Source organism: Euprymna scolopes, chromosome 7 (genome assembly GCF_053919585.1).
Source record: "Euprymna scolopes isolate OS-2025 chromosome 7, ASM5391958v1, whole genome shotgun sequence".
Taxonomy (NCBI): Eukaryota; Metazoa; Mollusca; class Cephalopoda; order Sepiida; family Sepiolidae; genus Euprymna; species Euprymna scolopes.
This window is the reverse complement of record NC_136488.1, coordinates 106,787,499-106,801,840: the sequence shown is the minus strand read 5'-3', so window position 1 is coordinate 106,801,840 and position 14,342 is coordinate 106,787,499. Positions and strand designations below refer to the sequence as shown.

Sequence of the window (14,342 nt, the reverse complement as noted above, 5' to 3'; positions counted from 1 at the left end):
TAATATAGAAAAGTGATCCTCTACTTTTTACAACTATAATTTATTTACATCATTGAAATTACTCATTTCCTGGGATTTTAATTTTCGTTTTCAGCACGCTCGAAAACCTATAATAGTGGTAATTTTAAATGATTTTTGTGGGTGAAAAGATACTGCACCTTTACCAATATTTCAATCATAGTCATTTGTTTTTCTAGTTTTACATATGAATTACAAAATATCTGATATTTCCCCAAAAACTCTGGCCTTGATGGAGGGGAGACTAGAATTTGCTGCTATGGTTTCAAATGATCTGAAATAACAGCAAGGGGAGACTTGATTCTAAACATTTCTCATATGTTATATCTCTCTTCTTTGGCTTTCATACATAAAGTAAATTTCACAGTGTATAAGGATTATTTGATACTGGAGATATTTCCAAAAGAAGGCTGGTGCTACCAGATCAGACTGTCTATTGGCTTCCTGAGACGGAATGCACCTACATTGATTTTCTGTTTTTGTTTTCTATTCTCTTTTGTAAAACCTAATTATGTTCTACAAAAACAACAGCCCCTTTCCCCTTCCCCTCTCCTTTTTCCTTCCCTACTTCCCAACCCCGTCGGTGGGGCATTAGAATACATGGACTGCCCCCCTGCAGAGAGTAAAAGTCCCTCAATGGGGCCACCTGTGGGGCCAAACTCACTAGATTACTCACTCTATGATAGGAAAAAATCACAACCAACAAATCCAGCCCGTAACTGTACCTTCAATCCAAATTACCAAAACCTATATGACCAAAAAGTAAAAGCTATAAAACCTTTTGATCTCCCTACAAAACCACTAGTAGAAGATGCAGGTATCACAATCACCAATATCTATGATGTCAACCAACTAAGCCTTCCACCCTGGCTACTAAAACAACCTGAAATTATCTTTTAATAAAATAACCTCCCAAAAAATCAAATCTATCTGCTAACTTATCAAGAAAAACTTATCATTCAGGAAAAAGTACCCAAACCATCAGTACATATACACAGATGGTTCCAAAGATAGCAACAGAATCGGATGTGGAGTATCCACTAACATTACCTTACAGAAGCGACTACCAGACCATGCCTCAATTTTTAGTGCCGAAGCCACAGCCTTAGATATGGCGCTAGACCTCATTACTGACCTCACCCACAACAAATTTATAATTTTTTCAGACTCCCTATCGGTACTCGAATCCTTAAAGAATAAAAATTTAAATAACCCGCTACTCATCAAACTATTACAAAAAATACACACTCTTTCACAAAACAAAAATATCAAATTCTACTGGATCCCCAGTCATTTTGGAATTCAGGACAATGAAAAAGCCGACATAGCTGCCAAAAATGCTTTAAAACTCAATAAAAGCAATATGAAAATTCCACACTCAAATTTTTTTGTATAAAAAACAACAAATAAATAATCTCATAATCCATTATTATCCATAAGTGGCAAGAAACATGGAATAACTGTCCAAATAACAAACTTTTCAAGATCAAACCCACAATAGAAGAACGATTACCAGATGCCAGAAGATCACATAAAGAGGAAGTGATTTTGTCCCGTATTTGCATAGGACACACGCACATAACCCACTCCTTCCTGCTAAAAAAAAAAAAGAAGACCCTCCAGAATGATTTGCATGCCAAGAACCTTTTATGGTAAAACACTTTCTTTTGGATTGTGGCGATCTCACACATATCTGGCAAAATTATGAAAATGTCAACAATATGAAAGAACTATTTAAAAAAGTAAATCTATATAAAAGAATATAACTTTAATTCAATCCAACTCTACCACACATCTGGAAGAAAAAAAAAAAAAAGCACATCACCTAATGATGCAAAAAAGGCTGACTTTACTTACTGATTAAATTAAAATATCTAATCCACAAAAAAAAAAAAAAAATGAAACTCTGCATTAAATAACCAAAAATAAACAAAAAAAGGTTGATATGCCATAAAACCAAACCAATCCAAAAGAGGGGAGATATAACATATGAGAAATATTTGGAATCAAGTGTCCCCTTGGGGAAATATCTATATAAACACACACAAATAGTTACATATGTTAGCTAGCCATTGACTTTGAATAGGTTCATCTACCTTTTAAACATTTTGTTTTTAATTCTGCTTCTAGCCATCATTCTCACCAGAAATAAGCTTGGTTGAGCGAACTGGTTTAGCTTGTACTAGATTACATAATACAAATTGACCTCATATGTAAATTAGAGAACTTTTCCTGTTGTTTTATGTTTAGTATTCTTTATTTTCTTCTCTCTACCCAGGAATATATGGAAGATGTTGTTGAAGCTGATTACAATCACTTTGTAGAAAAGATGTGGCCCAATATCAAAGAAATCTACAATAAAAAGAATAAGCCAACTGAATCCGACCCTTCTACTGTCATAACAACTGCTGATGTTACGCCAACACCAGAAACATCAGAAAAGGATCAACTAGTAAGACATTTCTAAAATAGCTCTCAGTTTTGTTATTATTATAATAGAAATTTGGTTTTTGTCAGTTTTACATGCTGGCATGTGTTGGACAACTTTTAGAAATTGACTTTGAAACAAACCTATTTCTGATTAGGTCTTCATTTATTTAATATCTATATACTTATAAAGTTAAATTTTTTCTTGCTCTGACATTGATATTAAAAGCCTACTTTTTGATTTAAAAATTATTAAAATAAACTTAATATACTCTGTAATGGATATGTGAGTGACTTCATGAAGGTTGACTAATTTGCATATTTCTTTGAAAAACAAATGTTCATTAATTATTTTTTATGGTTTCTTATTAGATTGGTTTCATTTAACTATTGTGCTTAATTCTTTTTAAGCATAGTTTTTACATTATGAATAATTGTGTAGAATTTAGTATGAAAATGCTTTTGTTCATGAAGTGTATATAAAAGTAACCTAATCTGTATGTTTGAAAAGTCTCTAACAAACTTGTTTCTGAGTATCTAATCTACAGACTTGAAACTTGATATATAGAGTATTTAGATCTTGAAAACCCTTTTGATTTGGTTTTTAACCTGTAAAAATAGCTGGTAAGGGGTCAAAATTGAAAAAAAGTTGACTTGGATAAAAGTAAATAAAACTTGTAAGCATGCGTACATATACTTTTAGCTTGAAATTGTGTATTTTTTAGCCGTTTTTATCCATCTGGCAATAGTTCAAATATTAATGATGAAGGCTGAAGTGTTAAATAGCGACTAAGGCTGGAGTGCTGAGTGGTTTTGATTTGAGCTGATGGCAACAAAGTTATTTTGTTTTAACTTTTATAATCATTACTATATATATTGGGAACAATATAATAATCAATAGAGAATTTGCTCTTTAATTATAAATACAAAATCTGCATGAATTAAGATATCATATTTAAGCATATTTTACGACTGGGCAACACTGGGCGGTCTACTAGTTAAATAATAATTTCAAATTAATTTTCAAGTTTTTATTCTGAAAAACAATTGTTTATTTTAATATTTAAACTACTGTTACAATCTATACATCTGCTGAGATATATATTTCCTTCCAATCATTAATACAATATTCATTTTTTATTTATATATTAGTGTTGGAACAATTAGTTGTAATCGGAAAAATCAGACCAGAAAACTTGAGCCTAATTTCCAATTCCAAAACTATTTTCATCTTTTTTCTTCAATAAAACAAAACACAAATTTATAAAGTTTTCATTTATAGCATAAGATTAAGGACCACACACGGAATGCTCTGGACAAGGTTTTTCAATTTTTTTGGTGCTGAAATAATGTGTTATGGTACTTCTTCACTTAAGGCTCAATTGAAAAATAAGATGAAAATCTCAAAATGAGTTCATGAAAATCTTGGATAAAATACATAAAGGGGAAACATTTACAAGTTTCAGAATTAAAAAGGAAAGTATATCTACATTCAAAATTATGATTCCCAAAGAAGAATAAGATTCAAGCATTTGCTATAACTTACAGAACAAAAAATAAATGAAAAACAAATATGTAACAAATAAATGAAAAACAAATATGTAACAAATAAATATTACAAAATATGTAACAAATAAATGTTACAAAAGACAAGATTCTTCTACATACTAGCATAAAGTGTTTTTAGTTCAAAACCAACATAATGCCTGCTCTGTTAAGTTAGAATTAAAAATATTCCATAAGCCCTGTACAAAGCTGCTCAAATTTGAAAAATTTAATAAACACTGATGTAAATACATCAAATAAATGTCACCAATCAAACAAAAATGTTATGTTCTACTAGTATTTTGCTTAATTTTCGTTTTTGAGCGAATAACAAGAATAAAAAGTTAGAATCGACCCTTTATAATTGTTAGAAAAACATGGACATTTCTTCAAAGAGCAAAGGTACAGAATAATTAACACAGACCTCTCCCAATGTTAAGAATAGTTATCTAAATAATAACATTATGTATAAACTCTATCTTGACATGAGAAAGGCTTTCCTAACTATTTTGTTCCTACACCATTTTCTTATTTTCCATACAAAACATCAATTCTTTTTTTTTATGAGAATTTCAAATGTCATGAAGGACAAACAAATGAATTTGAGGTTTGTTTTTAAAAGATAAATTTTGTCTCACAAATTTCAATCAATTACAAGGAAAACATGAGAATAACATTTAGAAAGATCTTGAAACATACACACCTTGCTTCCCAATGGTATTTGTATTTTTGTACATTTTGCAAAATATATGCAGACATTAAGATAGGTTTTTTTTAATCATCTGAACATTGTTTAAAAGCATCAAATCTCTAATTAAACGTTTAGGACTTTTTAAAAAATCGAAATTGGTACTTGTATCGGAATCTGGAAAAATTTTGAAATTGTCCCATCACTAGTGTGATATAGTCTGTGTGTGTACATTTCCCTACCAAACTACTCTGTCAATTTTCAGTCTACAGACTATTTGCCATAAGGGGTATTGAAATTTGGGAAAATCTTTTTAATCGGTTTTCAACAAGAAATTTGGTTTTCAAGGGGTCAAAGTTCAACGATTTGAGCTTTTGAAAACTCTATCAAACTCCTTCACCAATTTTGGGTCTAAACACTTGAAATTTTAGATGTAGGTTACTTGCACATGGATCAAACTTAATTTGATTTGAGCCCAAAACAATAAATGTTAAGGGGTCAAAATTGGAGTCAAAGTTTAAAAAAAAAAAAAAAAAAAAAAATTGATCTCTGCTGTCTCTACTAAATTACTCAGCCAATTTTTGGTCTAAACATTTGAAATTTTACATAAAGTATATTCAGACATAGAGCAAGCTTTTTAATTGGTTTTTGGCCAAAAATTTGGCTACCAAGGGGTCAAAGTTTAAAAGTTTTGACTTTTGCGGTCTCTAGCAAACTATTCAGCCAATTCTTCGTTTAAACATTTGAAATTTTACATAAAGGATATTCAAACATACAGCAAGCTTTTTAATCAGTTTTTGGGTGTTGCCAAGAGGTTAAAGTTGAGAGTTGACCTTATATATGTATATGCACATAAAGTTATGAATAGTACATAGGGCCCGAGCAAAGCCGGGCTGAACTGCTAGTATATATATAAATATATGTCTCACAAATTGAGGAAACCAATACATGCAAGCTTAAAAAGTAAATTGAGCAGAGAAAAACTCTTTTCTCTTAAAATACTCAGCTTTTATCTATGTTTTGCTTGGCTGCTGTATGATTTTTTTTATGAGATTGAGGAGTGCTTTGTTTATAACTATATTGAATCACAACCGCCAGAAGTAAATTGACCTGAAAAGTGTTGGAAAGACATTTTTCATTCAACTGTCTGCCCATGATCTAAAATAATATGCATTAATAAAAGGGAAATTGTCTTTGAATTAGAAAACTATAATAATGAACAGTAAATTAGCGAGTCATTTTGCAAAGTAATATGCAAAATCGATTATATCTATGATGTGGATATGCTCAGTATATTAGAAAGCTGACTTTAAATATTTCAGATATGGAATTGAAGTATTAATCTCCCTGTCAGATGAATCAATTATCAATATATGTTGAAACATTAAATGAAAAAATAAATTCATCTTTCTCTATATAAAGATTTTCTCGGAATACACACTTCATTGTACCTGCTTTCCTTCTCGTCTTTACTGTTTTTTTTTTGTTTTTTTTTTGATTAGGACTTAATTTCCTATACCTTTATATGTTTGTTCATTAAATCTGAAATGATACTTTCTTTCCACATTCCTTTTATGGTGTCGCTCACTTCTACCATATTTGGCTTTTTTATTTTTATTTTTTTATATCTATTACTGTCTGTTCTGAACTTTCTTTGGTTCCCCGTCCCTCTTTTACTTATCTTCTCATATCTACTGCTTATAATTTAATAACTTATTAAAATTCCCATTTTGTACTCTTGCAAGTCTTTTGATGTATAGACAAATCATTGATTCTGTATATGAGTTTCCTTTGATTAAATTGTACTTCATTTTCCATTTTTCTCATATTTAATCTAAATTAGATATAAATGTCTAATATGAGAAATAGTGTATACGTAGTTCTAAACCAAATTAACCTTACTTGGACAAACAGCTGTATTTTTAAATGAATGCAAGTTTTTTACATGTGTGTATTTGAAGCTAACATATCCACCAGATTTAAGATTTTATAACAGATTGACAACGAGAGAAGGTTCCTCACTGTAGAATGGAGGTTAGGGAGGAAATTTATTAGACTATTTTTGAATGTTCTGAAAAATACCTGACAGGGATTCATAAACAAAGGGGTGAATTGCAGTTTTCTGCAGTTTGTTTTTGCTTTTCTTTTCTCTTAAAAAATCAGTCATTTAAATACTTCATTATAATGGTGATTGCTGATTGCCATGTCTTTACAGAAGGGAGCCATCCCTATAAGATTGCAATGCTTGATTATGGCCATACAGATGACTCTGCAACCTCATTTTTTATTTATTTTGTTTTTCAATTTTCTTATTTTGCTCTAACTGGGGATGGGGCATCCTAATGGATGTCAGGTATTCACTTGTTATCTTATACATTCCAACTAAAAAATCTTTTAAAGATTCTAACCGTCCATTAAAGTGCAATTGTTTGGATCTCTCTTGCATTTGAGTCATTGGGTATATTTTCCAGGTCGTTGTTAGAATTCTTTCTCATGAGGCTGTTGTTTCTATAATAACTGGAATGATGCAGATATTCCTAAGAGTGCTGCTTCTTTTCGTATATAAGACCTTGGTATTTGTTATTTTTTCACCCTTGGCTCTGTTTAGACCAGCATCATTGGGACTCTAATTTTGTTACGATGTGGGGGTGGAGTTTATATGACTGTATATACATTGTACCACATTAACATACGTGTGTATATAGTTAAATTGTTCATGCATTTATACATGTTTGTGTCGCGGGGGTGGGGGTTCTATATGTGTGTACTGTTTGCATCGTGATTTGTTGAATGTGTATGTGGCACTAATAAATGCCTGTCATGTTCTTGTCATGAATGGACCCTATGTATGTCGTGTTTGTGGTGTAACGGACTGTTGTCCTCATCCCTAATGTCCATTTTAATGGCCCGTGATTCGTCTAGGTGTTGGTGCATATGCGTGTCATAACATATACATTGACGACATACCTGTTCTGCTGTTGTTTCTTCTGGGAGGTTTGTCAACTATCCTTGGGGAGCTGGAATCTGTTAGAAGGAACACTCAAGACAGGACTCAGGACAATGTGAGATTTTTTTGTGTTTGTTTCACTCCCAGGTATTTGTCATAGCATAGGCATGATTGACAATCTTGGCTTGGGGTGGTTCTTCTGTGTCTCCATTCTAAGACTTCTCCACCCTTCATGGGGAGACCAATTTTAGCTTATCTGTCCTTCTAGGCATCTCAATTTTAGCTTATCTGTCCTTCTAGGCATCTCAAATCCAACTCAATACTATGCTTGTGCAAACCGGAACACGTGACACTTGACACGTCATGTCTGTCCTCGTTTGGATACTTTCCAGTGCAAACTGACCAGTCCCAGAGCTTAACACAGTTTAACAACCTGTGAAAACATGACAATTCAAATCTGTTGTCCACTCATCACTAGATAGATAGATAATTATATAGATTACACAGATAATTGGATAAATAGATAAACAGGTAATTTACTGTTTCTGCTTGACCACTCTAACAACATAGGTTGCTTCTTTCTCGTTGTCATTATCACTGTCAAGTTTAATAGCTCTATTTTCTAAGTATGTAACTAGGAATTGCATAGTCATAGTGGATGGTGTATGACTTGTTGCCAACTGTTCTTTCTGGTACATGTTCCTAGGATCAGCTGCTACATTTGATATTCTGATTTTTTACAGATGGCCCTGTGGAGATAGTCTATTGTGTTGCATTATATAGTAGTCATCCTTAGCAGAACCTCACAGCTGGATGTTAGGTTGCTTACGCAAGTTTTGCTACCAATATGACATACGAGCCCACTAGACATTGAAAATTGCATTTTGTGATTATCAGCTGATTTCCACAGATGAATCAAATTATTCTGATATTTTTTTCTTTCTTGAGCAAGTTATCAGTAAAACTAAGTAATAAGTATTTTTTTTACTTTAACATTTTTACTTTTCTAATATATAAAGTAAAGTCAGTCTCTATTGTTTCTTCATCTTCAATAAATAACTTCTTACAAAATTTGTATTTGATTCTGATTTGTCAGTTTTATGGATTGTTGCATAATGTTAAGACGAATATAGTGTAATCTAAATAAATTTCTTTCATAAAATACTTTATCTGGGTTGAATTTATTTTTGAATGGTTTCCATTTTGCAAAAACAAACCAATGTAACCATGGTTTTATCCATACAGAATTACTTCTCTTTGATTGAGAAAAAACAAAAAAGCGCAATTGAAAAAATAAATTGCAAGTAAATCCATTTCTGGTCAGTATTGGCTAGATATGGCTAGTATACCATTTTCTCAAACTCTCACCCTGTCAAATTTGAAATTCTTCCTAGTAGATTTGGATGCTACATGTGTTTGTTATTATTAATAGTAGTAGATAAAGTATTATAATTTTCATTTCGCTAATGCTCACTGATTATGCCAAAATTGATCCATGCTAAATTTGGTATAATTCTGTCAAATAGTTTTTCTTTTTTTGTTTAATAATTAGTTAAATTGAATTTTTGTTACAGTCAATAATAAAAATGCTTTCTCTTTTAAGGAATCTGCTTCAACAGATTCGGATTCTGGTGGGGATGGAGATGATGCTGACAGTGATGATGAGGAAAGTGATGGAGACTATGATGATGAAGAGGATAACTATGTAAGTTGCAGTCCTTTTAGGTCTCATTGCTTTGTTGCACCTTATAATCTAACACAGACATTTACACCATGTTATATTTATTTAATATTAAAGCAACTCTACTGTACAACTGTTGCAAACAAACACATCCAAAATGAAACACAATACTAGTAGCAATACACATGGCCAATAAAATGCTTTGGATAATCACAGATTTCAAGGGGTTTCTGCTAAAATAATCATATTTAAAAAACCAAAGCACTTTATGTCTTCAAAATACCACCATTTCGTTCGGAAATGAATAAACTTTCAAATAAATTAGTAAATAATAACATACATCATATTTTTAGAGTTTGAAGTAAATAAAGCGATAAAAATGTGAACATCATAAAACAGCGTTTTTGGTAAGATTTTGTAACAATGCCCCCCCCCCCTGATTTGTAAACGTTCGTACCGCGTTCATGTGAAGAACTTTTTTATGAAATTTGGAAATTAGCCAGAAAAGATGCCATTTTTAATAGTTTCGCATGTCTGAAATTCATTTGACCACTCATTTTTTTGTTGTGTTAAAAAAAAAAAGATTTCAAAATGACAAGTATGGAAAATTTTGTAAAAAGAATTTCTTTGGGCACTCACTATTAAATAAAACAATCGTTTTGCTATGTTTATTTGTTAAAAAGATAATTGGACAGTGTTTTCTTTAGTTGTACGTAGCAATTTAAAAACATGGTGTCTGAAAAAATCGTTATGAATTTAAATCTTAGACTGTAGTATTAGTAATAGCAGCAGCGATAGCATGGCATAAACAGACGTTTTGTTTTTGTTTGTTTTTATTCCAGATCGATTTTTTTTTTTAATTGAAATCTGGTTATAAAAAAAATTTCTTACATGTTTAGTTAGAACTATTTTGTTATCAACCACATAAATATTTTTAAAAATTGGGTAGTAATCAAATTTTTAAAATATTTGAACTACCGAAGACGTGAAATACAATTGTTTTGGTTCATGTGTACTTCTAATTTTCGTCTTTTAAAAAAATATTTTCAGTGAATTATTATCGAATGGAAACTAATCTACCCGATTATTAAAAAAAAAAAAAAAAAATCAATATTTAAATATTTGTTGGAGATGCTCAGTTAAGAAATAAAAATGGTAGAAAAAGATATGAAATGTAATTAAAAATCCAAATAAGTAATTAAAATTTTTTTAACAATTTGTCAGCTTTAGGAAAAATTTGTTTTATTTATGTTTAAATAGATGGAACAAAAAATACTTGATATTTTTCCAAGCGTCATGTTTTCTGTTAGAGTGATGTCACTTTTTTAAATAACATTTATTTTTGTCTGTTTGTCGTAATTCTTGTAAAGTTTCACAATAGGTATCAAACACCCTCTTAAAACCCCCCTCCCCCCAAAAAAAAACTTGCTTGACTGTCCCCCTGCAGAGAATAAAAGCCTCTCAATGGGGGTCACCTGTTGGCTGTGGGTGGCGACCCGGATAATGCCTAGAAAAAGGATCCTGGTGACTGAGCAACTGATATCTAGGGAAATTAAAGGTATCAGTTGCAACACTCCACTTTGGCCTCGTACAAGGCTAGATGGGCGGTTAGAGGGGCCCGATAAGAATTTAATCAAATTTTGGTGCAAACTATACTTCAGCTATGAATATATTTGTTCAAATAATTTTGTTTAAAAGAAAAAATATTTAAACATTAAACCAGGATTCGGCATAAAATAACCCAACAAGGGTGGACATGCCGTTAAACACAAAAAAACATCAAGAACTTACGTTGAACTTGAAGACAACCATATTGTAGTTAGCTGGAAAGCAGGGAAACTGAAGAGAGTCCCACAGGCGTGCAGTTCTAAGAAAGGAGCTTTGTTCATGGAATCTATGTTTAGGTTTAGGCACAGATAAAGAGGGTGAGGATTATTGATACTGGTTTCAGATAGATGAGTGTTTTTTTCTGAAAGTTTGTTGAGGTGGAGAGCATAGATTGGAGTTCAGACGAGCACTTGCCATGAAAATTACGATAAAACAGAGACAGGCTTGCAACATCTCTTCTGGGAAAGATGTTACAGGAAAGAGAAGAGAGCAACTCCCACTAGGCTTCAAAGTCTATTTTGAATAAGGTGCTGCTAGCTGTTCCTGCCCAAATGGGCAACAGTACTCCATCCTTGGACATACGTGACTCTTATACAATTGCATCAACAGTGAGATATCTACTGGAGGGATAGAACGATTTCACCATTTTTCCAGCGACCTTGGCAACAAATTTGATGTACGTGTTCCATTTCAGATCAGACCCAGAAGCTTGTGAAAACATGGAACCTCCCCAAGATGAGAGCCATTCATTTCAATTAATGCCAGATGGGGATCAGAGCGTTGATGATAGAAGTTTGGTTTTAGATGCATTAAGATTAACCAGCCACCTCTTTCCCTATTGTACCATGTGCTCAAGATCAGAGGAGAGAGAATCAGAGAGAACTTGGTTATTTACGGCCTTTGAAATGTTGCCATAGATTGTGGTGTTGTCAGCAGAAATGTCTATGAATGATCTTAGGATTTGATTTGGGAGATCTTTGGTGTGGATCAGGAAGAGAGTTGGGCCTACAATGGACCCCTGAGAGACTCCAGCATTAATACTGTGAGCTTCTGATTTTTGCCAATCAACTATACTCTTATATTTGACCAAATCACATTATGCTTTTTGTTAAGGGTAAAAGAACGTGTAAATTGTTGCTTTTGCATCTCTACTACTGTGATTTATCACTAGCCTGTGTGCCCGGCGTTGCCCAGGTGTTTAAAGGTGTGTTGAGCAAAAAAAAAAAAAAAAATTAGTAGACAGGCATGCTCGAACCAATACCGCAAAGGAGAAAAAGAACATGAAGAAAAAAAGTGGCATCTTTACTGTTGCACCCATTGCCAAACTGGAAGTGGCGTAGGTTTAAATTAAGGCTAGTCAATCGAAAAGAGAGGATGACTTTCGAAAATATTGGCGAAAAAAACGATCCATCCCTGTAAAAAACGTGCCCAGTTGAGGGTGAAGGAATTAATGTTTTTAGCCAATTTTTCGATATTTGTTGTCCGAAGGGTTGAGCTTCAAAACGAGACCGATCTCGCCACTGTCGAAAATTTTAGGCAGACATACAAACATACATACATTTAAACAGACAAGTGAGATTTATATTATAGCTTATTCACTTGCATCTCTGATATAACAATATTTCTCATCATGCTTTAAGAAATAAAATAACTGAAGAAACATTTAAAAAAAAAGTTGTAAATAGTGTTTTCTTTTGTGCTAAAGTTTGAAATAACATTTTTATCCTTAAACGCAACAGGTTTAGAATTTTGATTCTTTTTTAATATGAAATTTCTTTTTCATCTGAAAATACTTTTTTCTTCAGGATGATGCAGAAAAAAAGAAAGCTAAAGAACCTGAGAAAGAAAACACTCTCAAAATGCCAGAATATGATGAGGAAACAAAAAAATTAATTGAAGGTAAGCAAACAAAAAATGATGTTAAAAAATTTTTTTAACATTAAAATTATTTAATATATTTAAACAATTTGTATTTCATTTATATAAAATTTATGTTCTGATCACGTCATGGAGACATCGGCAAAGATGTCAGATTTTCTTTCACTTTCTTTTCCGCCTTCGTATCATGGGTTTGAGTTGTCTACTTTTTTTTTTTTTTTTTTTTTTTGCTCAACACACGTCCAAACACCTGGACAACACCAGGCACTCAGGCTAGTTTAATGTATTTAAACAATTTGTATTTTATTTATTTACTAGTGGGTGTACCCAGCGTTGCCTAGGTGTGTGGAGATGTATTAAGGACACCCGGGTGAGTGGGTGTAGAGAGGTGTTCAAAAAGTAGTGTTGTGGGGTTCTCGGCGTTGTTTGGGTTGAGTAAGGAACCCGGAGCAATGGTAGCAGGGGTGGAGGGAGGTGAAACAACAGTAGGCATTTTGGGTGGAGTGAGAAAAAAAAAAAAGTGGTAGTAAGCTTATACCTGTAACGCGAAGGAGGAAAAAATAAAGTGACGTGTTTGCCGATGTCTCCATCGTCTGACCAGAAGTTTGGAACGTTGAAATTAAGTGAAGTCAATCCAACTGATATAACTTGCAAAAAAAACAGACCCCTCCTTGTAGAAAACTGCCTAGTTGAGGGTGAAAGAATTAATGTTTTGAGCCAATTTTTCGATATTTGACGTCCGAAGCATCAAGGTTTAAAACAATACTGGTCTCGTCAGGTTCTGTCACCTCTGTCGAAAGTTTTTGCGAAATATACACACACACATTTTGCCCTTTATATATATATATATATAAAATTTATATTTTATTTAATACTAGTGGGGGTTCCCAGTGTTGCCTGGGTGTTATGAGGTGGTGAAGTATGGATATTGAGCAAGTTCCAGAAAAAAAAAAATTAGACTCAACCTAAGTGGAGAGAGGTGTGAAAAAAAAAAGCACGAAAAAAGTATATGTAAACCAGTTTAAGCGAAATTGAAAATAATTCAGTTTTTGTTTTACAAGAAAAAAAAAATCACATAAGCCTCGAAATAAGGAAAATGTTTTGGCAAATAAAAAGCTTTTAACCCTGTTTAAATGTTAAAACTTTCCAAAAAACAAAAAACCCTGCTTTAAAAACAAACAAACAAATAGACCACCTTTACATGGGCGCGAACATGAAAACAAAAAGGTTACAACCTGACCTCGTTACCCACTGCTCCATGATGCTGTCAGCTGAATAAAGTTTTTTTTTTGTTTTTTTTAAACCAATTCAAGAAAGAATACCTGACGCGCATGCATACTTGTCGAAGTTGTTTAAAAATGAACGATTTTTTCCAACCCTCCCTTGTAAATGTTTATTTCTATACGAAATATTAGATTTATGTTTACACTTTATTGTATCTTTGAATTGCCCATTTGAAACGTCACCCATCAGCCATTATTCAATCGTATAAGTTTCTGGTAAAGATATCTTTTATCATTGATTGCTATTCTCATCTTGGGTGTTATTTA

General features: G+C 32.5%; 1 protein-coding gene across 1 annotated transcript in view; it reads left to right on the top strand.

Annotated features, from left to right (window-relative positions):
- LOC145279881 (glucosidase 2 subunit beta-like) overlaps nucleotides 1–14,342 on the top strand; it is a 152,106-nt gene that overhangs the window by 121,091 nt on the left and 16,673 nt on the right. Inside the window, exons 10-12 of the mRNA XM_080131340.1 lie at nucleotides 2,297–2,470; nucleotides 9,229–9,330; nucleotides 12,720–12,813. Of these exons, the coding sequence (XP_079987466.1) occupies nucleotides 2,297–2,470; nucleotides 9,229–9,330; nucleotides 12,720–12,813 (370 nt within the window). The remainder of the gene's footprint in view (nucleotides 1–2,296; nucleotides 2,471–9,228; nucleotides 9,331–12,719; nucleotides 12,814–14,342) is intronic.